Source organism: Nerophis ophidion, linkage group LG13, assembly GCF_033978795.1.
Source record: "Nerophis ophidion isolate RoL-2023_Sa linkage group LG13, RoL_Noph_v1.0, whole genome shotgun sequence".
Lineage (NCBI taxonomy): Eukaryota > Metazoa > Chordata > Actinopteri > Syngnathiformes > Syngnathidae > Nerophis > Nerophis ophidion.
The window spans coordinates 39,505,635-39,530,370 of NC_084623.1; the positions used below are offsets into that span (position 1 = coordinate 39,505,635).

A 24,736-nucleotide genomic window follows, 5' to 3' on the forward strand; every position below is an offset into this window, starting at 1 on the left:
ATTGGCATGTGTTGCTATGTTAATATTTCATCATTGATATATAAACTATCAGACTGCGTGGTCGGTAGTAGTGGGTTTCAATAGGCCTTTAATGACTGTACTGGACAATTGACATTGCAGCAGGTGACACTGGAAGTTCTTTTTAGCCTGGATGTGAGTTTAGATAGGAGGATGTCATTGTGGCTGATTTTGGATGTTTTTAGAGGGCCTAATGGGCGCAATAGAATACTATTGTTGGTGGGGAAGGGATTTGCGGTTCCTACATCTACGTCACGTGATTACGTGACTGGTTCCTCATTATCTCTCCAAACGGCTCTGGAATCTCTGTGAGATTGACGCTCTTTTGATCATATATATTTACTCTCAAACTTTGTAAGCCTTCTCTGTCATACATCAGATATATATGATCATAGCTTCAATATAGAGCAGGGGTAGGGAACCTATGGCTCTAGAGCCAGATGTGGCTCTTTTGATGACTGCATCTGGCTCTCAGATAAATCTTAGCTGACGTTGCTTAACACGATAATTATGAATAATTCTGCTGGAATTCACAGTGCTAAAAATAACGTTCAAAATATAAAACATTCTCATGCATTTAAATCCATCCATCCGTTTCCTACCGCACCTATTCAAGAAGTCGCATTAATGGTAAGAAGTATTTTATGTCATGATGGGGGGGTCGCAGCTTGCTGCGGGGTTGTTCCCCCAGGAAGGCAGACGGACTACTCGAGACATGGCATTTAGGTAAAAACTTGACTTAATTTAAACTAAAAAAAGATACAAACAAAAATTGCTCACAGCGGAGGCACAACTTGGGCTAAGGAAGAAAGCTAACGCATAAACAGACAATGAACATAAATCAAACAAAACTTACTTGGCATGGCATGAAGCACGAAACTATGGCAAGGCATGAAACAAGTCAGCACAGAGCGAGAAAAGATCACATTGACGCCAGGGCGACTGACTGGCAAAGACAAGCTTAAATACTGCCTCTGATTAGTGCTCGGGATGCATTAATGGTAAGAAGTATTTTATGTCATGATGGGGGGGGCGCAGCTTGCTGCGGGGTCGTTCTCCTAGGAAGGCAGACGGACTACTTGGGACATGGCATTTAGGTAAAAACATGACTTAATTTAAACTAAAAAAAATACAAACCAAAATCGCTCACAGCGGAGGCATAACTTGGGCTAAGGAAGAAAGCTAACGCATAAACAGACTATGAACATAAATCAAACAAAACTTACTTGGCATGGCATGAAGCACGAAACTATGGCAAGGCATGAAACAAGTCAGCACAGAGCAAGAAAAGATCACATTGACGCCAGGGCGACTGACTGGCAAAGACAGGCTTAAATACTGCCACTGATTAGTGCTCGGGAAGCAGGTGAGCGGGCATTTTGTCCACCAGAGACAGGTGGACAAAATGAGTAACCAAGGAAACCAGACAAGGGAGTGGAAAAAAACAGGAACTTAAAGAGTCCAAAAGACAAACAGCACATGGCCAAACAAAAACATGATCAACAGACATGACATTTGATTTATTATTGGCTAGCTTCAGAATAACAATGTTATTAAAAAGAATAAGAGACTTATTATACTCTAAAAATGTTGGTCTTACTTAAAAATGCACGCATTTAGTTGTATTCAGTGTTAAAAAATATGATATGGCTCTCACGGAAATACATTTTGAAATATTTGGCTTTCATGGGTCTCTCAGCCAAAAAGGTTCCCGACCCCTGATATAGAGGGAACATGTTTTTCCACTCTATTGGTATTTTGCATCGTTAGCTACCTTGTACTTGTTTTATATTACAAGTTAGAATGCATAAAAAAAATAAAAACATACATGTGCCTGTTCTACATAGGGATTGTGAAGAAACAAATGGGGTAAATCTGCATCATGGAAGTATGAGATATTTTCTTTGCAATCTTTTTATTCATCAAGTTCAGTCGACTACACATCATAACACCACAACATTCTAAAGGAGGTTACTGCACAAACAAACTAACAATCTTTCCCAAATACGATAAAAAATATTTATATTAATCAGAGGCACTGCCAAACTTAGACTTTTTTTTTGTTTCCTAAAGAGCTCTCTTGTACCAATACCAATCCTATTTACAGTACATAAAAAAAAAAAAAAGGTTTTCTTCCTTCTCGGTCCTTAGTGGGGAAGTTGTGAGGAAGACCAGGCTACTTGAGGAAAGAAAATTCCTCTCTTTTTAGGGAAGTCATTCAAAAAACAAAAAAAAAACAGACATTTTTCTTCGTTTTCATAAGAATGTAATCCCAGTGTCTTCATAGAGTCATGAAGTCCGGGCGTAATTCCATGAAAGAACTTCATTGCAGGAGTAGATGATTATTAAGTGTTCATTTTGGGGTGGGGTATGTCTCGTCTCGTAAGGGTAATGATCCATGGTACCCTTACCATGGTCTCCACATAGACCTGGGGCAGGTTATTGTGGGGACGCCCAGAGCTTCCCTGTTCTCCAAAGCTTCCGCGGTGCTCTGGTTGTGCTCGCTGTCGGTGTCCTCCAAGTCGGAGTACAGGTCCTCGCCGGACGCGCTGGAAGGGGCCGGCGAGAAGGGCGAGCCGCTCGACACGCTCCGTCCCCCGGGGGAGGCCAGTATGGAACACAGCGGGTCACCGCCGCCGTGCCACGTGCTGCCGGACGTGTCGGCGATCAGATCGGTCAGCACGTCCTGGACGTGGTCCTCGTTCAGGGGCATGCACTCCAGGAGGTGGTTGAGCAGCTCGGCCGCCACCGTTGCGTCGATGCCGGGACAGGTGGACACGAAGGTGTGCACCTCGTGCATGCATTGGATGTAGCCGGCTGCAAACCTCTCGCTCGCTTCATGGCTCAGTGTGTCGGCTTCTGTGGGGGAAAAGAGGACTTTTTTATTTACAATTGCCGAAAAGGATCAGACAGAAGCAGAGCTTATTTTGCCCTATACCAAATTTCAAAGTGTCAGCATTTTTTCATTACTAGTAAAAGAAAATGATCCATCCATTTTCTACCGCTTGTCCCTTTTGGTGTCGCTGGAACCTATCTCAGCTGCATTCGGGAGGTACGCAAGGTACACCCTGGACAAGTTGTCGCCTCATCGCAGAAAAAAATGATCAAAAGTGTAATACTAAAGGTCATACACAGTAAAAAGTTACCAGGATGCATCCTTTTTTGTACCGCTTGTCCCATTTGGGGTCGCAGAGGGTGCTGGAGCCTATCTCAGCTGCATAATGTCAGGTTTGGACCAAGGCAGGGGTCGGGAACATTTTTGGCTGAGAGAACCAAGAAGCCAAATATTTTCAAATGTATTTCCCTAAGAGCCGTATAATATTTTTTTTAACACTGAACACAACTAAACGCGTGCATTTTTAAGTAAGACCAACATTTCCAGAGGATAATAGGTCTCTTATTCTTTGTATTAACATTGTTATTATGAAGTTAACTGTGTAGGGGGTGTGGCCTGCGGGCCTGCAGCAAAGCGGGATGTTGCCAGGACCGGCCTCGAAATCAGCGACAGGTGCGTAGATGGCCCACCTGGGCCTTGTTATCTAATCACCTGTCGCTCTGTTATAAGCAGCAGCCAGGAGGAGAGACGGGATTGAGGCTGGAGCCAGAGCGCGAGTGAGGACGAAAGATAAAAAGACAATTGCTGGAAAGCAACTGAGAGAAAAATAAAATAAAACAATATTGTAACCCTAAAACAGGCTCTTGGTGGTTTGAAGAACCCCAAGGAGGGCAAGGCCCACACTAACCAATAATAAATAAAATTACTTCTTACCATTAACGCAACTTCTTGAACATAAAAAAGCATGAGAATGTTTTATATTTTGAACGTTATTTTTAACACTGTGATTACAAGTGGAATGATTACTTATCGTGTTAAGCAATGTCAGCTCGGATATATCCGAGAGCAGGATGCAGTCATCAAAAGAGCCACATCTGGCTCTAGAGCCATAGGTTCCCTACCCCAGGACTAAGGAGTGGACTCAGACGCATAGATGAGATTCTTAGTAAAGCTTTTATTTTGACAACTCTTAAACCTCCAGAGCCAGAGTTATACAAAATCTATAAGTAACAAAAACGGTCAGCGAAAAAAAGTTCCAAAAAGGGAAAAAAACAAAGATCACTCCTAAAAAGGAGGAAAATACCAAAATAAAGACAAACTATAATTAGTAGGGCTGCGAATCTTTGGGTGTCGCACGATTCGATTCAATATCGATTCTTGGGGTCACGATTCGATAATATGTTGATTTTTTTCAATTCAACGCTATTCTCGATTAAAAAACGATATCTTTCCGATTCAAAACGATTCTGTATTCATTCAATACATAGGATTTCAGCAGGATCTACCCCAGTCTGCTGACATGACATTCCCCAAAAAATGTTATAATTGTAAAGGACAATGTTTTATCAACTAATTGCAATAATGTAAATTTGTTTCAACTATTAAACGAACCAAAAATATGACTTATCTTATCTTTGTGAAAACATTGGACACAGTGTGTTGTCAAGCTTATGAGATGCGATGCAAGTGTAAGCCACTGTGACACTATTGTTCTTTTTTTAAATTTTTATAAATGTCTAATGATAATGTCAATGAGGGATTTTTAATCACTGCTATGCTGAAATTATAACTAGTATTGATACTGTTGTTGATAATATTCATTGTTGTTTCAATACTATTGGTTTGTTCTGTGTCGTGTTTGTGTCTTCTCAATTGCTCTGATTATTGCAGTTCTGAGTGTTGCTGGGTCAGGTTTGGTTTTGGAATTGGATTGCATTGTTATGGTATTGCTGTGTATTATTTTGTTGGATTGATTAAAAAAAAAAATTCAATAAAAAAAAAAATAAAAAATGAGAATCGATTCTGAATCGCACAACCTATTTGATTCGATTTGTATTCAAATTGTTTTTTCCCCACACCCCTAATAATTAGTGTCGCATCTGCTATGAAAACTTAACATAAAACACTCCAACAGGAGGAAGAAAACATCCATCCATCCATTTTCTACCGCTTATTCCCTTTCGGGGTCGCGGGGGGCGCTGGCGCCTATCTCAGCTACAATCGGGCGGAAGGCAGGGTACACCCTGGACAAGTCGCCACCTCATCGCAGGGCCAACACAGATAGACAGACAACATTCACACTCACATTCACACACTAGGGCCAATTTACATGACTATAAAAATTTCCACTCTGATCTTAGTCTAATAAAGGTAAACAAAAAATCACTCAAAAACTTTGAGGAAGGAAGGATTATTCGGAAACAATCTCTCACCACTTCGGTTGAACAAAGGCTAGATAACAAAAGTCGCTCTGAGGAAGAGAAAAAGTTAAACTCAAAATCACAGCGTGGGAATTCTGGATCCAAGGGAGTAGACGTGGGAGGAGGCAGGGGATGGACATGAACATGAACATGGACGCTAGACAGACACATAAGCTCAAGACGATCTGGCACAGAACAAGGGGAGGCATGGGCTTATATGGAACATGAGGGTAATGGGAAACAGGTGGAAACAAGGGTCGGGGATGACGTCAGACTGGTGACACAAGAGGAAGGGCCCGTGATCTGAAACAAGAGGAGTTGCTTTTCAAAATAAAACATGCAAATCACAAGACAGAAAAAAACCAAGACAAGACATCCCTCACCGCGGTGTGACACATTCGGGCGGTAGGCGGGGTACAATCTGGACAAGTCGCCACCTCATCACAGGGCAACAGGATATCACAGTATATTTTTACCAGTAAAATACTGTAATTAAAATGGCTGTGAAAAATGACAATGCCTTATATTTCCTTATTTTGAAGTAAAACACTGCGATCATATCACTGATTTGTCTCTAGAACTATTAAATCACAATTGTGAAGTTACAGCATGTACCGATGTCTAACCGTGAAATCACAGCTCTGCAGTAGGGATGCAACAATACACGGTCATAATAATAACCGTGGAAAAACATCCGAAGGTTAATATTACCGTATTAAATTAAAATGATCAGAAAATCGTGATTGATAACCACACTCTGACATCATTTTGGACTGACCAGCGTCAGCTTGCGAGCAACAGACTAAAAAATGGTTGGTTATTTTGATAACCCAATTTATGAGTTGCGAATATTAGGTTAAAATTTTGAGTTATTTTTATGGAACGCAATCAATTTTTTGGGTTATAAGGGGATTATTTTAACTCAATTTCAGTGATTTCAAAACTATCAAAAATGTTTGGGTTGTTTTTCACTGCGTAACGCATTTTTGGGGATAAAATGACTTCTTTATTAAAAAGGGGCTTTTTTTCTTGAAGAGAATTTTATTAAGGATTAATCTCATTAACATTATTTACGATCACACATCTTATGTACATGAAAATATTTGAGCGTGCTGTATAGAACGACTATGACTATACACAGCAATTGTTGTAAAAACATTTCACTTATATCTTGCTTTTGAGTATATTTTAATGGAAAAAAAATTGATCTGTAGTTGGGAAGGAGGAGGACAAATCAGCAGTAAAATGTCAAATTTTTAACCAACTATTTGGTCAAGAGCGCTAAATTGCGCAACCCAATAGTTGGGTTTGGAATAACCCAACATTTTAGTGAGCACAACTCAGTTTTTGTGTTAAATAAATTCAACCCAATTGTTGGGTTATGAATCAACCAACATTGAGTTAGCATAACTCTACTCTCGGGTTAAATAATTTAACCCAATAGTTTGGTTGGGAATAACCCCACTTTAAGTTATCGTAACTCAACTTTTTGGTTAAATGATGGGTGTCAAACTCTGGCCTGCGGGCCCGCTGTGTAATTTCAATTGGCCCTTGAGGCAATATCAAATTAACATTAGAGTTGGCCCGCCGCTGTAACACCACGTTCACCGCTAATACTCCTACTCGTCAACCCTCCCAATTTTCCCGGGAGACTCCCGAAGTTCAGTGCCCCTCCCGAATTTCCACCCGGACAGTAATATTGGGGGCCGACCGTAAAAGCACTGCTTTTGGCGTTCTCTACATGTCGTCACGTCCGCTTTTCTTCCATAAAAACAGCGTGCCGGCCCAGTCACATAATATATGCGACACGTACACACACACAAGTGTATGCAATGCATACTTGGTCAACAGCCATACAGGTCACACTGAGGGTGGCCGTATGAACAAGGTTAACACTGTTACAAATATGCGCCACACTGTAAACCCACAGCAAACAAGAATGACAAACACATTTCGGGAGAACATCCGAACCGTAACACAACATAAACACAACCGGACAAATACCCAGAACCCCTTGCATCACTAACTCTTTCGGGACGCTACAATATACACCACCGCTACCACCAAACTCAACTCAAACCCGCCGCCGAAAAATGCATTAAATTTTTGTTTTTATTTTATTTGATATGCCATTGATATTTTTTAATTATTATTATTTGAAACTGGATTTTACATGTCACTATAAAGTTATATAAGCCTTGCTTGGTCAATATTCAATGCAAAACTTGTTTGGGTCCCTATTAAAGGGTTAATTTGTTCAACCTCGGCCCGCGGCTTTGTTCAGTTTTAAATTTTGGCCCACTCTGTATTTGAGTTTGACACTACTGGGTTAAATAATTCAACGCAAAACTTGGGTTAAAAAAAATTAACCCAAAATGTTAAGTTAAAATAAGTCAAATAAGGGGTTTGTCCTTTTCTGAACCAGCAGTTGGGTTAAAATTGGGTTATTTTTTTTAACCCAACATTTTTTAGTGTGTACCCTGAATGCTAACATGAAAACAGGAGACATGAACGCCTTTCCCCATTAAGAAAAGTTATACCCCAATCTAAACTTGAATATACACATTACTGTCTAAACTACTATGATACAGTATCAACATTGGCCATAAAGAATGCGCTGTCTTATAACAAAGTGATGGATATATACTCGACAGTGTCGAGTTGAACCAGACCGAGGTGTCTTCAACAGGAAATAAACTCACGTGACGTCACATAAACCAGAAGTGTTAAAAAAACAAACAAGTGTTTACAAATTAAAATTGAAGACGATAAACATATTTAAGCATACAAATAAAAATAAAATGGCTCTTGTGAAGCCGGAACAATATTTCATGTTTCTTCTGCCACTTAAGTATGTTGTGTGTCTATTTATTTTAGTTAAAAAAAAAAAAAACTTGGTTAAAAGTACTTTTTGAGCACAGCAATAATAATGATAACCACAATAATTTTGCTCGTATGAAATGTTATGTCATTACATCCCTAGTCGGCAGTTACAGTAAATAACTGTAAGGATATTTCACAGTGAATTACTTTTACTGTGAAAGTAATGCAATTATTGGCAAGTAACTTGCTATGAATTTATAATAATGTTGTGCTGTGGTAGGTTTGATGTAAAGAAAAAAAAAATCACAAAAAATAGAAAAAACAAGATAACAAAAATGGAAAAATTATTTGAAAAATAGTAAATAATAAATAAATAAATATTTAATAAAAGTATTGAGACACATGTGCTTTCTTTTTTGACCCCAAAAAAGAAAAACAAGATAACAAAAATTGATTTTTTTTTTGATAAATAGTAAATAACAAAAAAAATGAATATTTAATAAAAGTATTGAGACACATGTGCCTTCTTTTTTGACCGGAAAAAAAGAAAAACAAGATAACAAAAATGGAAAAAATATTTGAAAAATAGTAAATAATAAAAAAATAAATATTTGTGCTTTGTGGACTTGGAGAAGGCATTCGACCGTGTCCCTCGGGAAGTCCTGTGGGGAGTGCTCAGAGAGTATGGGGTACCGGAGTGTCTTATTGTGGCGGTCCGCACCCTGTACAATCAGTGTCAGAGCTTGGTCCGCATTGCTGGCAGTAAGTCGGACACGTTTCCAGTGAGGGTTGGACTCCGCCAAGGCTGTCCTTTGTCACCGATTCTGTTCATAACTTTTATGGACAGAATTTCTAGGCGCAGTCAAGGCGTTGAGGGGTTCCGGTTTGGTGGCCGCGGGATTGGGTCTCTGCTTTTTTCAGATGATGTGGTCCTGATGGCTTCATCTGGCCAGGATTTTCAGCTCTCACTGGATCGGTTCGCAGCCGAGTGTGAAGCGACCGGAATGAGAATCAGCACCTGCAAGTCCGAGTCCATGGTTCTCGCCCGGAAAAGGGTGGAGTGCCATCTCCGGGTTGGGGAGGAGACCCTGCCCCAAGTGGAGGAGTTCAAGTACCTAGAAGTCTTGTTCACGAGTGAGGGAAGAGTGGATCGTGAGATCGACAGGCGGATCGGTGCGGCGTCTTCAGTAATGCGAACGTTGTATCGATCCGTTGTGGTGAAGAAGGAGCTGAGCCGGAAGGCAAAGCTCTCAATTTACCGGTCGATCTACGTTCCCATCCTCACCTATGGTCATGAGCTTCGGGTCATGACCGAAAGGATAAGATCACGGGTACAAGCGGCCGAAATGAGTTTCCTCCGCCGGGTGGCGGGGCTCTCCCTTAGAGATAGGGTGAGAAGCTCTGCCATCCGGGAGGGACTCAAAGTAAAGCCGCTGCTCCTCCACATCGAGAGGAGCCAGATGAGGTGGCTCGGGCATCTAGTCAGGATGCCACCCGAACGCCTCCCTAGGGAGGTGTTTAGGGCACATCCAGCCGGTAGGAGGCCACGGGGAAGACCCAGGACACGTTGGGAAGACTATGTCTCCCGGCTGGCCTGGGAACGCCTCGGGATCCCCCGGGAAGAGCTAGATGAAGTGGCTGGGGAGAGGGAAGTCTGTGCTTCCCTGCTTAGGCTGCTGCCCCCGTGACTCGACCTCGGATAAGCGGAAGATGATGGATGGATGGATGGATAAATATTTAATAAAAGTATTGGGACACATGTGCCTTCTTTTTTGACCGGAAAAAAAGAAAAACCAGATAACAAAAATTGAATTTTTTTATGGAAAAAATTGTAAATAATAAATAAATAAATATTTAATAAAAGTATTGAGACACATGTGCCTTCTTTTTTGACCGGAAGAAGCTGAGAGGAACATGGTTTGAATGGCTCAGGGGTCATTGCTTTCCACTTCTTCTACACTACATGTATCCAAGCGTGACTTTTTGGACATCTGCTTCATCATGCTGGAACAAAAATGAGTGACGTTCCCCTAAATGTTCCCAGCCAAGTTGGCTGAAAGGATTTGTTACGATGAGGAAGTAACATTTTGTTTACATTTACATTGCTTACCATTTTACATTTTCGCATTAAAGACGCTAAAAGCAATCCGATGTAGGTCCTTCTAGTGCAGGGGTCACCAACCTTTTTGAAACCAAGAGCTACTTCTTAGGTACTGATTAATGCGAAGGGCTACCAGTTAGATACACGCTTAAATAAATTGCCAGAAATAGCCAATTTGCTCAATTTACCTTTAATATACATACATATATATTTATATATATATATATATACATATATATATATATATATATATATATATATATATATATATATATATACATATATATATATATATATATATATATATATATATATATATATATACAGGTGCGCCGAAAAGGGGGGGTAAAGGAGATGGATTCTAGGGGCCCATGATGGAGGGGGGCCCAGAGAGGCCCCTAATGATGATGAAATTATATGAAATTATGTGTTGGGGGCCCTGTAAAGATTCTTTTCATGGGGCCCAAAATCCCTAGCTGCGCCCCTGTATATATATATATATATATATATATATATATATATATATATATATATATATATATATATATATATATATATATATATATATATGAAATGGTATTTCTGTCTGTCATTCCATCGTACATTTTTTTTCCCTTTACGGAAGGTTTTTTGTAGGGAATAAATGATGAACAAAAACACTTAATTAAACAGTTTAAGAGAGGAGAAAACAGGAAAAAAAATTAAAATTACATTTTGAAACATAGTTTATCTTCAATTTCAACCTTTTAAAATTCAAAATTCTACCAAAAAAATGAAGTGAAAAAATTGCTATTTCGAATCTTTTTGAAAAATTAAAAAAAATAATTTATGGAACATCATTAGTAATTTTTCCTGATTAAAATGTATTTTATAATTTTGATGACATGTTTTAAATAGGTTAAAATCCAATCTGCACTTTGTTAGAATATATAACAAATTGGACCAAGCTATATTTCTAACAAAGACAAATCATTATTTCCTCTAGATTTTCTAGAACAAAAATTTCAAAAGAAATTAAGAAGAATTTGAAATAAGATTTAAATTTGATTCTACAGATTTTCTAGATTTGCCAGAATATTTTTTTTGATTTTTAATCATAATAAGTTTAAAGAAATATTTCACAAATATTATTCGTCGAAAAAACTGAAGTTAAATTGAAGAATTAAATTAAAATGTATTTATTATCCTTTACAATAAAAAAAATACTTGAACATCGATTTAAATTGTCAGGAAAGAAGAGGAGGGAATTTAAAAGGTAAAAAGGGTATATGTGTTTAAAAATCCTGGAATAATTTTTAAGGTTGTATTTTTTCTCAAAAATTGTCTTTCTGAAAGTTATAGGAAGCAAAGTAAAAAAATAAATGAATTTTTTTAAACAAGTGAAGACCAAGTCTTTAAAATATTTTCTTGGATTTTCAAATGCTATTTGAGTTTTGTCTCTCTTTGAATTAAAAATGTCGAGCGAAGCGAGACCAGCTTGCTAGTAAATAAATAAAATGTAAAAAAATAGAGGCAGTTCACTGGTAAGTGCTCTTATTTGAGCTATTTTTAGAACAGACCAGCGGGCTACTCATCTGTTCCTTACGGGCTACCTGGTGCCCGCGGGCACCGCGTTGGTGACCCCTGCTCTAGTGTATTATCAGCTCCTGTACGCATTGTATTGTAGGTAAGTATGTGTACTTGAGTAATATCTAACAAAATATCTCAATAATACTGACTTTGTTATATTTAAAAGATAGACTTCACACTCGCTACTTTGCACTTCAAATTCCGATGCTTTATCCATCACGGTTTTTGATCATATAATTATTTTTAAAAATCCTAACACCCCTTAATCACTGTTTCGCACGTGACTATGACATACTATTTATCAAAAATATAAAAACATTTAAACACATTTTTACATATATTTGGCTTAATTTATTTTTTTTCAAGCATAAAACTGGCACCACGGTTCATCATCATCATTGAACCAGATGCAGCGTGTTTAAACAGGCTAGTTGTGTTTACCAACTACGTGTGAGAATCTGAATAACCCGTGTTTTATTTATGTCTTACAGCACATTATACGTTTTCTTCTTATGTCCACTATATAAAGTAAATCAAGTGTAAAGGTAACTATACAGGCATTTCATGTCTAGAGGGCTCTAAAAATGCATTTAGAAGGTCAAAAATGTGTTTTTATCCTCTACCTATGAAAATATTCCCTTAACAAACAAGAATTTCTACTTCACAGAAATTCCTTTATCGTCTGGAACCAATAACCAGCAGTAAACGAGGGACAGTCGTATACCGAGGGCCAATGAAAACCAAATGGCTCCCTGATCGCACTTTAGACACGACTGCTGTAACAGTGAACAAACATCTTGTCGACTGTCAGCGTGAAGTGAATTATATTTTATATAGCGGTTTTTCTCTAGTGATTTAAAGCGCTATACATAGTGAAACCCATTTAAACCAGTGTGGGTGGCACTGGGAACAGGTGGGTAAAGTGTCTTGCCCAAGGACACAACGGCAGTGACTAAGATGGCGGAAGCAAGGATTGAACCTGGAACCCTCAAGTTGCTGGCACGGCCACTCTACCAACCGAGCTATACTGCGTGTATTGTTTGTAAGGTCGTAATGTTTGGGTCACACATAAACAGTCTATCAATATCATACTACGCACATAAACAGAAAAAATATATCAATATAGTACAAAAATATTTAAAGAAAAAAATCAAAAAGGAAATTCATGAAATATGTAATCAATTCAATTATATTCTATTGCATCATTTATAATATAGTAAATATTTTGTTCATTTATTTATGATTGTTATCTAATACTTTTTTAATACATTTGCTTATCTTTAATTGTATCATACTACACACATATACAGTACAGTATATCAATAATCGTCAATAATTATACTACAAAAACGAATATTTGAGGAAAAACTGAAGTCAAATGAGAAATGCAATACATTTTTAATTAGTTTAATTATATTATGATAATTGCACACATATATATTTTTATAATATAGTAAATATATGTATTTATTATTGTTATTTTGTATAAATACATGTGTATAGTATAGTTATTTTTACTTGTATTATACCACACAAATATTCACTGCAGTATATTAATAATTATACTACAGGAATAATATCTGACAATCAAGTCAAAAGTGTAATGTATTAAATGTATAATCAATTCAATGATATTCTACTAATTAAATGCCTTATTCATACTAAAATAGTATTTATTTATTATTTTTATTTAATATAAATATGTCTAAAAATTCTAGTATGTAAGATTTGTATTGTGTTTGTATGATTTTTAACTGTATTATTCAACACAAATGTACAGTGCAATTATACTACAAAAGTAATATTTGAAGGATAAACTTGCATCAAAGATGAAATTTATTACATTTCAATTCAATGATATCTTGTAATTACATGCATTATTCATGATATAGTAAATATTGTGTTTATTTATTTGTTCATTCTTGTAGATCAATAAATATACATAATATTTATCATGTATTTTTTTATTATATTTAAATCAAATTGTCCAGGGTGTACACCGCCTTCCGCGCAGAATGCAGCTAGGATATATTCCAGCACCCCCTGCGACCCTGAGAAGGGCACGCGGTAGAAAATGGAATGATGCTTAATAAATGTTAGATAAAATACAAAAAACTGAGGAGGGGGAAGTATAGACTTCAGGGAGAATTATATAAAATGTGCCTTGTCACCTTTATAACACTAAATCTAATTAATCACTTAATGGTCCCTAGTGTCCTGCGATGAGGTGGCCACTTGTCCAGGGTGTACCTGACCTGCCGCCCGAGTGCAGCTGAGATAGGCTACGGCACCCCCCACGACCCCAAAAGGGACACGTGGAAGAAAATGGATGGATGGGTCCGAGTCATACCAAAGACTATAAAAATGGGACCCATTACCTCCCTGCTCGGCACTCAGGATCAAGGGTTGGAATTGGGGGATAAATCACCAAAAATGATTCCCGGGCGCGGACCCAGCTGCTGCTCACTGCTCCCCTCCCCTCCCAGGAGGTGAACAAGGGGATGTGTCAAATGCAGAGGTTAGTTTCACAACACCTAGTGTGTGTGTGACTATCAGTTGTACTTTAAAGGTCCCTAATGTCCTGCGATGAGGTGGCGACTTGTCCAGGGTGTACCGAATACTGCTGAGATAGGCTCCAGCACCCCCCGTGACCCCAAAAGGGACAAGCAGTAGAAAATGGATGGATGGATGGGTCCCTAGTGTTTGAATCTGAGTGTGAACGTGTGTGTCTGTGTTGGCCCTGTGATGAGATGGCGACTTGTCTAGGGTGTAACCGGCCTTCCACCTGTGTGCAGCTGGTATAGGCTCCAGCACTCCCGTGACCCCAAAAGGGACAAGCTGTAGAAAATTGATGGATGGATGGATGGATGGATCCCTAGTCTGTGAATGTGTATCTGTGTTGGCCCTGTGATGAGGTGCAGACTTGTCCAGGGTGTACACAGCCTTCCGCCTGTGCGCAGCTGGTATAGGCTCCAGCCCTCCCGCAACCCCAAAAGGGTCAAGCGGTAGAAAATTGATGGATGGATGGGTCCCTAGTGTGTGAATGTGAGTGTGACTGTTGTCTGTCTATCTGTGTTGGCCCTGTGATGAGGTGGCGACATGTCCAGGGTGTAGCCTGCCTTACGTCTGTGCGCAGCTTGAATAGGCTCCAGCACTACCACGACCCCAAAAGGGACAAGTGGTAGGAAATGGATGGACGGATGGGTCCCTAGTGTGTTAATGTTGTCTGTCTATCGGTGTTAGCCCTGCAATAAGGTGGCGACTTGTCCAGGGTGTGCCCCGCCTTCCGGCGCGAGTGCAGCTGGGATAGGCTCCAGCACGCCCCGCAACTCCAACAGGGACAAGCGGTAGGAAATGGATGGATGGATGGGTCCCTAGTGTGTGAATGTGAGTGTGAATGTGTATGTCTATCTGTGTTGGCCCTGTGAGGATGTGCAGACTTGTCCAGGGTATAAACCGCCTTCCGCCTGTGCGCAGCTGGTATAGGCTCCAGCACTCCTGCGACCGCAACAGGGACAAACGGTAGAAAATGGATTGATGGATGGGTCCCTAGTGTGAGAATGTTGTCTGTCTATCGGTGTTGGCCCTGTGATGAGGTGCAGACTTGTCCAGGGTATAGACCGCCTTCCGCCTGTGCGCAGCTGGTATAGGCTCCCCAAAAGGGACAAGCGGTAGAAAATGGATGGATGGATGCATGGATGGGTTCCTATAGTGTGTGAATGTGAGTATGACTGTTGTCTGTCTATCTGTGTTGACCCTTGTCCAGGGTGTACGCCGCATTCCTGCCCGAGTGCAGCTGGGATAGGCTCCAGCACCGCTGCAACACCAACAGGGTCGAGTGGTAGAAAACGGATGGATGGATGGGTATTTAGCATATGTCGGTCAGCCTTTTTTTTTTTTTTTTTAAATAAAAATGCCCTCCTCTGATAATCCAGTGAAAGCGCTGAGCTCAGCACAATCTGACTCCCTCTCCTACCTTGCGACCTGTTCTTCAGGATGTCCTCCACCTTCTTCACCGTCATCTCCAGCACCTCGGCGTTCTCCATCTTGGAGTGCAGCTGCTGAGAGACACACTTGGGGAGTGAACATGTCTGCGAGAGAGAGAGAGAGAGAGAAGCGAGGTGTTGCACTCACGTCCGAGTCCTCCAGCAGACCCCTCAGCTCCTGCAGACTCTCGTTGATGCGAGCCCGCCTCTTCTTCTCCACCAGAGGTTTCCTCACCTGCAAGGTAAGAAGAGTCAGTACCTCCGTCACGCATGCGCGGCAGCATCTGGTCTACCTTTCTGTCCGCTTTGCACTCCTCCTCCTTGCCGAGTCGCGCAGAAGGAGCCATGTTGCTTTTGGTGGCGCTTCTCTCCTCTGCGAGCACGCCCCTGTCCTGCTGCTGTGTGCGCCTTTTATTGTGCCAGCCTCTTCTTAGTATTTATAGGGCGTGATTTACATGAGAATGGGGGTCGGGCTGGTGCTGCTGCAGGACAACAGGGCGCACACGGCAGCAGCCAATAGGAGAGCAGCTCTTTGTCCCAGCTCAGCACCGCTAGACCCGGATGGGCTTTAAAAGCGGTTAATTTATTGTGTTGAGGCAACGACCACGTCGTTTTTTTCCTCAATGGGAAATACTGTGTTGGTCCTAAAAGATGAGAGAGCGCTCATTAAATCTGGGATAAAAGTTATGGGTTACACTTTAGTATGGGGAACATATTTTAAAGGCCTACTGAAATTTGATTTTCTTATTTAAACAAAATAGAAGATCCATTCTACGTGTCATACTAGATAATTTCGCGATATTGCAATATTTTTGATGAAAGAATTTAATAAAGAACATCGACGATAAAGTTCGCAACTTTTGGTCTCTAATAGAAAAGCCCTATACCGGAAGTATGTGCGCGTGATGTCACGAGTTGCAGGGCTCTGTCACGCCAAATTTCTTCCCCCCTACAAGCCCCCCCCCCATTTACTTCCGGGGTTATGATTAATACAGACGTTTTGTTAACGTTATATTATAAAAAAAATACAAAAAACAATTTACAAACACAAGCTATGGGATGACGTATTTACTTCTGGGGTCACGTTTCCTCTTATGTCATCCCATAGTGTTTGTGAATTGTTTTTTAAATTTTTTTATAATATAGCGTTAACAAAATGTCTGTATTTTTATAATATAGCGTTATATTTTTATAATATAGCGTTAACAAAATGTCTGTATTAATCATGACCCCGGAAGTAAATGGGGGGGGGGGGGGGGGTTGTAGGGAGAAGAAATTTGGCGTGACAGCTCCACACATATTCACATTGTTTTTAATGGGAGCCACCAGCAGTAAGAGCAATTCGGACCGAGAAAGCGACAATTTCCCCATTAATTTGAGCGAGGATGAAAGATTCGTGAATTACGATATCGATAGTGAAGGAATAGGAATTATGAGCATTTCAGATGTAATTAAACACATTTACTAGGATAATTCTGGAAGATCCCTTATCTGCTTATTGTTTTAATAGTGTTTTAGTGAGATTTTAAAGATTGTAAAGACATACCTCGAGGCTGGATGGCTGCGGTGAACACACAGTGTCTCAGAGAGAAGCCGAGGAGCCAAGCTCACAGCTGCTGCAGAACGACGAATAATCCACTGATGTCTTTGGTAAGATATATATCACAATTTCCCCATCCAAAAACATGCTGGTTGACGTAGAGAAAACATGTTCGCTTGACCGCTCTGCTTTCACAACAAACAAAGAAACACCGGCTGGGTCTCGGTGCTAAAGACAGCAGCAATCCACCGCTTTCCACCAACAGCATTCTTCTTTATAGTCTCCATTATTAAATGAACAAATTGCAAAAGATTCAGCAACACATATGTCCAAAATACTGTGTAATTATGCGGTTAAAGCAGACGACTTTTAGCTGTGTGTGTGCGCAGCGCTAATATTTCCTTACAGTCCATGACGTCACGGGTACAAGTCATCATTCCGCGACGTTTTCAACAAGAAACTCCCGGGAAATTTAAAATTGCAATTTAGTAAACTAAAAAGGCCGTATTGGCATGTGTTGCAATGTTAATATTTCATCATTGATATATAAGCTATCAGACTGCGTGGGGGGTAGTAGTGGGTTTCAGTAGGCCTTTAAGTAACAAAGACTTAATTTAGACTTATTTGGACACTAGGGGAACATATAAGGCAGGGGTCTGCAACCCGCGGCTCTGGAGCCGCATGCGGCTCTTTCATTCCTCCCCCGTGGCTCCCTTTGGCTTTGAAATCGAATGTCAACAAATAATGGTTATTTGATCTACCGTATTTCCTTGAATTGCCGCCGGGGCGCTAATTAATTTAAAACTTCTTCTCACTCCTGCGCTTACCAAAGGCATGCGGTAAAAGTAAGCATGTGCTAATTATTTTAAAACCTCTTCTCACTCCGGCACTTACTAAAGGCATGCAGTAAAAATGTTAGTGTGATGTAAGCTTGGACCTTAAATCCTACTCTCTTCCCTATATGCGATTTCAAATTACCGGTATTGAAATCAGCCTCCTCCATTTTGAAAATGATGACTGGGGAAGTGTCACTCGTGACGTCACGAGTTTGACCAGGCGGTAATACTAAGCATGCGCTAATTATTTTGCGTAGCGAGTTTGACCCGGCAGTAATTTAAGGCAGGCGCATACTATATCCCCTGCGGAAATTCAAGGAAATACGGTATTTTATTTCATTTTATCTAGTTAGTTAATTTGACACCAGCGCCCCCCGCCACCTCAAAGGGAATAAGCGGTAGAAAATGGATGGATGGATAGTTAATTTGAATTTAACAGTTGTTATTTTGGAGAGTTCTGGGATCTTGTCATAGGAAAATAAAACACATTTGAATATATTGTCGATGGAAATGTATGTCATAGCTCTTATGCAACATCTCTTGCTGCCATGCAATTGAATTGTTTTTAGCGTTCAACCCCTAGCAATGGATGGATGAAAAAAAGAGAAACGTTTTATTTACTTACATTTTTAATAATTTGCTGTTTTTATTGATGACTAGGTAGTTGTTTTCAATTTTTTGGTCAAATGAATATGCCGTAGTCGTATGCCTTCAGAATATTGGAATGAGTTGATTTTTATTTTTTTATTCATTAATAAGGGAAGGAAAAGTGTATTTTGGTTCTAATGTTCAAAATAATTTGATGATTTGCTTCGTCATGCCCAGAAATAAATCAAATAAGTGTTTGATTTCATAAGTCCTATAGCACACGTGTAAGGAAACTAAAAGTGGTGTTATCGTCATTTTAGGAATCTAACAGAGTTTGTGGCTCTCGGTGGGTTTTATTTGGGGGGAAATGAGCTCCAATGGCTCTTTGTATGCTGAAGGTTGCCGACCCCTGGTATAAGTGTTAGGGTTACTAATAAGCAGTAATTCTAAGGTTATTGAGCAATGACTTTTAGTTTATGGCTTACTGGTTGTATAAAAAGGCCATGCAGAATATGGCATTAATAAGTACTTAATAATAAAGAGCCAATGTGCTACTAATTTGCATGTTAATAAGCAACTAATTAATATGTTCCCCATACTAAAGTGTTACCAAGTTATTTTACAACCTAGCAGGCACGAGACGTTAAAACAACGTTGAGAACTTGTTGAATTAGGTCAGGAGTCGGCAACCGAAAACGTTAAAAGAGCCATATTGGACCAAAAATGCAAAAAAGCCAAGGAAGCAAAAGATTCAAAGCGTTATGTAAGTGTTATAATGATGTACAAGTTAAAGTACCAGTGATTGTCACACACCTAATAGATGTGGCGAAATTATTCTCTGCATTTGACCCATAACCCTTAATCACCCCCCTGGGAGGTGAGGGGAGCAGTGAGCAGCAGCGGAGGCTGCGCCCGGGAATAATTTTTGGTGATTTAACCCCCAATTCCAACCCTTGATGCTGAGTGCCAAGCAGGGGGGTAATGGGTCCCATTTTTATAGCCTGTGGTATGACTCGGCCAGGATTTGAACTCACAACCTACGGATCTCAGGGAGGACACTAACCACAGAGTAGGTGTCTATATGAGCTTTAATAGCCTACTATCAAAATGCCTATTTGTCGCAGGCTGAAGCAAATCTTTGTTGACAGAAATGTTGAAATGTAATACTTATTCTACACGTTTACAACATTAGAAACCATTAGTAAATCAGAGGGTACGCAGAAGGTGAAGTGAAGTGTGAAGTGAATTATATTTATATAGCTCTTTTCTCTAGTAACACAAAGCGCTTTTACATAGTGAAACCAGTGTGGGTGGCACTGGGAACAGGGGGGTAAAGTGTCTAGCCCAAGGACACAACGGTAGTGACTAGGATGGCGGAAGCGGGGATCGAACCTGGAACCCTCAAGTCCTGGCACGAGCGATAACGCCCCAAGGTTGAGATAACTCCTGGAAATGACTGGCTTTTAATGGTCAAAGGTATAGATGTGTGTGTCCAAATTAAAGGAAATGGCAGGCTGTCTTCTTTTGATGGAGTTATTACAATCTTTGGGCAAGCGAGGTAACGTTTGCTGTGGTCTGGAACAACACGGCACACAAACGACTATCAGAAATGCAGCCAATATTACATGCAGATAATGTGTCATGAGACCTGTAAAGCTAAATTATATACAATGAGGATAAAAGTAAAGGATACTAAATGAGTTTAAATATACCTACAAACGAGGCATAATGATGCAATATGTACATACGGCTAGCCTAAATGGCATGTTAGCATGGATTAGCTTGCAGTCATGCAGTGAGCAAATATGCCTGACTAGCACTCCAACAAGTCAACAACACCAACAAAGGGCACCTTTGTGCATTGACGCACAGTATAAAATGTTTGGTGTACAAAATGAGACAAAGAAGTGGAAGATTTTACATGTAAACAAACTTTTGCGTCACAGTCCACACTATGGTGAGTTCAAGTAAGACACAACGATTTTCACCAAAAACTGTCATCAATAAAGCATACACACAAATATATTCAACAGTGTAACAATTGGGAAGGTTTGTGTCATGTTTGTCCTCAAACAAAAACAAAACATATATTTTTCCTCCATCTTTTTCCATTTTCAGTCCCTTTTTGAAAATGCTCCAGGGAGTCACTACTAAAGAGCCGCGGGTTGCGGAACCCCAAATTAGGTTCTGACATTGAGCAACTCAACATGCTTTTTGACAACGTTTAATCAATGTTAGGTTCTGACATTGTTTTAAGATTTATACAATTTAGGTCATTTTTCAACCAATATTCGACAACACAAATACAATGTTGAAAACAACATGCTTGTTGACAATGTTTATCCAATGTCAGGTTGTGACGTTGATTTGACTATTGGAATTTGATCATTTCCCAACCAACAACGTGAATCCAGCATTGGACATCAACACTGTCTCAATTTACAAATACATCTATTTTGCAGCCCTGCGATGAGGTAGCGACTTGTCCAAGGTGTACCCCGCCTTCCGCCCAATTGTAGCTAAGATAGGCACCAAAGGGAATAAGCGGTAGAAAATGGATGGATGGATAGAAATATTTTGCAACATTGTTTCAGAGTCAATTTTATTGGACATGTACAGTACAGGCCAAAATTTTGGACACACCTTCTCATTCAATTAGTTTTCTTTATTTTCATGACTATTTACATTGTAGATTGTCACTGAAGGCATCAATACTATGAGTTATGTACTTAATAAAAAAAGGTGAAATAACTGAAAACATGTTTTGTATTCTAGTTTCTTCAAAATAGCCACCCTTTGCTCTGATTACTTTTTCGCACACTCTCGGCATTCTCTCGATGAGCTTCGAGGGATAGTTACCTGAAATGGTATTCACTTCCCAGGTGTGCTTGAAGCTCATAGAGATAATGCCAATACGTACATGTGGAGTTATGTACATTCATAGTTTTAATGCCTCAGGTGAGAATCTACTATGTAAATAGTCATGAAAATAAACAAAAACACATTGAATGAGAAGGCGTGTCCAAACCTTTGGCCTGTACTGTATGTATAATCAACATTGTATCAATGTCTTGTGCTTGTTGGGAAGACACATCACTAAATGGAATACCTATATGAAATATTTAGTCAAACAGCTGCGCGTCCAAGATAATTATTTTTTTGGTAAACATACAATAATTGTAATTTTTAAAAAATACATTAATAATATTTGTCCAATTGGGGCCCGAGCAGTTCTGTTTATTCTTCTACATCAGTGGTTCTCAAAATGTTTTCACCAAGCACCACCTCAGAAAAATCCTACCACCATAATGACCAACATTAAAATACCGTACTGTAGTAGACCTAAGTATTTATTAAACAAGCCAGAGGTTTTTATTCAACAAGTATATTTAATATTTTTGGGCCGCTGTAACATTACACACAGTTTGAACAGTCACACTGTGTTTACATATAGGAAAATAAAACAGTGTGCTTTAATCAAGTACTTTTTTGGAGTAACAGTTTAACTCTCTCTTTCATATCTTTTGTCGCATTTTGAGGCCCCTAAAAAGGGGAACATAATTTTTTTATTTCATTTTGCCTATCGTTCACAATCATTTTGAATGACATGACGACGGATGTAATTTTTTATGCATTCTAACTAGGAAATAAACGTAAATAAAAGTCAGCTTACAATGGAGCCAATGGGAAGCCCACTATTCTGCCAATAAAAACCCCCAAAAAACATTTAAATTGCACCAACAATACATTTCGTGACTTGAATATTAACAAAGTATTGGTGATATTGTTACTATAAGCGCTGACGCAGTCAAACTATTTATAGCGGCGCCGTGATCATGAGCTTTTGTCATTTTCGACATGATCGACTGATGAGCTGCTTTCTCATTTCCTTGCTCGTCAAACTTTCTTGTAGACAAGGGGTCGGGAACCTTTTTGGCTGAGAGCCGTGAAAGCCAAATATTTCAAAATGTATTTCCGTGAGAGCCATATAATATTTTTTAACACTGAATACAACTAACTAAATGCGTGCATTTTTAAGTAAGGCCAACATTTTTAGAGTATAATAAGTCTCTTATTCTTTTTAATAACATTGTTATTCTAAAGTTAACCAATAATAAATATACTTCTTACCATTATTGTGACATCTTGAACAGTTGCGATAGAAAACGGATGGTTGGATTAAAATGCATGAGAATGTTTTATAATTTGAACGTTATTTTTAACACTGATTACCAGCGGAATTATTAATTACTTATCGTGTTAAGCAATGTCAGCTGAGATTTATCTGAGAGCCAGATGCGGTCATTAAAAGAGCCACATCTGGCTCTAGAGCCATAGGTTCCTTTCCCTTGTAGTAGATCATAATTCATGCCTCTCACCTGGATAGTCGAAGGATGAGGATGTAATCTGACAAGTTGGTACAATTTAGACCAGGAAAAGGCAAGAACGACACAAAAAGACACTTGGTTCAACCCCCTTTTCTGTGTGAGGATTATGACTCATTCATTTAAATTGGAATATATGAACATCCTAATAGTCGGCATCCTAATGACAGCAGACTTTATACAGTAAGTGATGTTTTATTATGTTTGTTGTCTCTCATAAAGTTTACAGTGAGTAAAAATCAGTTATGTTGTTGAAAAAAAAGTGAACGTTGTGATGTGTTTTTTTAATTAATGCGCCATATGCTCAAATGGGTTGGTAAAAGGGTTATATTTGTATAGCGTTTTTTTTACCTTCAAGGTACTCAAAACGCTTTGACACTATTTCCAACTTCACCCATTCACCCACACATTTATACACTGATGGCGGGAGCTGCCATTGAAGGCGCTAACCATGACCCATCAGGAGCAAGGGTGACGTGTCTTCCTCAAGGACACAACGGACGTGACTAGGTTGGTAGACGCTCAGGATCGAACCAGGAAACCTCAGGTTGTGACGTCTCGGTGGCATTGTGGTGACGAGTTGTTCTCTCGTGGGTGCAGCCGAAGATGGAACACAGCGTGAGGGTAAGGATAATGATTTATTTACACACTAAAGACACTATAAAACAGACTAGGAAACAAAACACTTTGCATGAAGGCACTAACAAACAAAACAACAGAACTAGCGTGGAAGCTAGAAAGAACAGAAAGCGCTAGCTTGAGAACTAGGGAAAAGAACAAACAAAATAGCGTGGAAGCTAATCGAGCGCTTATAGTTACCACAATGCTGGAATGTGACGTCATCTGTGGCGTGGGAGCAAACAAGAGTCCAAGACTTAATGTCTAGCAGAGGCGGGCATATATAGGGAGATAAATAATCAAGGGCAGGTGTGCGTGATCAAAGCAGAGACAGGTGACACTAAATGGGTAACTATGACAACGGAAACAAAACCAGGAAGTGCCACAAATAACTGAGGAAGACAAATACTAGACAGAATGTGATAAACAGAACCAAAACCAGAATATGCCATGATCCAAGACGTGGATCATGACACAGGTTGCTGGCACAGCCACTCTTCCAACCACGCCGTCCCCACTTAAAATAATCAAAATACGTAAATATTAAATGTTATTATAAAGTGGCTGTTTCTACATTACAAATATACTTACAGCATGTATATACAACCTTAATGGAGGTGTTTGGATGTTTATTTAATGGCTTTACAGGTAGAATGGAGCAGCTCCCCTTAGATGCATTAAAAAAAATACATCCATCGTCATTTCTTTCATAATGATTGTTGAACGATAGGCAAAATTCCCCCAAAAAGTGCAGTTCCCCTTTCACCTGCATGAAAACTTACCAAATGTTCCAAGGGCGTCAGGTCTGACCATGAATTGATTTACGTGGACCCCGACTTAAACAAGTTGGAAAACTTATTCGGGTGTTTCCATTTAGTGGTCAATTGTACGGAATATGTACTCTACTGTGCAATCTACTAATAAAAGTTTCAATCAATCAATCAATGGGAAAATATTTTATATTTTGGTCTTCACCATGGGTGTCCAAAATTTTTCCACGGAGGGCCACACACTGA

The 24,736-nt window shown here is 39.5% G+C and overlaps 1 protein-coding gene across 2 annotated transcripts; it reads right to left on the reverse strand.

The window, feature by feature from the left end:
* Positions 1–1,916: 1,916 nt before the first annotated feature.
* her13 (hairy-related 13) lies at positions 1,917–23,967 on the reverse strand. 2 transcript variants are annotated; one of them, XM_061919475.1, is made up of 5 exons: positions 23,922–23,967; positions 16,047–16,397; positions 15,902–15,988; positions 15,744–15,825; positions 1,917–2,877 (listed from the first exon to the last, which is right to left on the reverse strand). In XM_061919475.1, the coding sequence occupies exons 2-5, from the start codon at positions 16,098–16,100 to the stop codon at positions 2,426–2,428; spliced, it is 675 nt and encodes a 224-aa protein (XP_061775459.1). In that variant the 5' UTR covers positions 16,101–16,397; positions 23,922–23,967; the 3' UTR covers positions 1,917–2,425. The 2 variants fall into 2 exon arrangements, with proteins under 2 accessions (XP_061775459.1, XP_061775458.1); XM_061919474.1 differs by having other exon boundaries at positions 15,744–15,828.
* Positions 23,968–24,736: the final 769 nt, after the last annotated feature.

Coding starts and splice junctions, on each gene's coding strand:
- her13 (XM_061919474.1), bottom strand. CDS start 16,100: ATGGCTCCTTCTGCGCGACTCGGCAAGGAGGAGGAGTGCAAAGCGGAC. Junction 15,989..16,046: donor AGTGCAAAGCGGACAGAAAG/GTAGACCAGATG, acceptor CTTACCTTGCAG/GTGAGGAAACCTCTGGTGGA. Junction 15,829..15,901: donor GTCTGCTGGAGGACTCGGAC/GTGAGTGCAACA, acceptor TGTGTCTCTCAG/CAGCTGCACTCCAAGATGGA.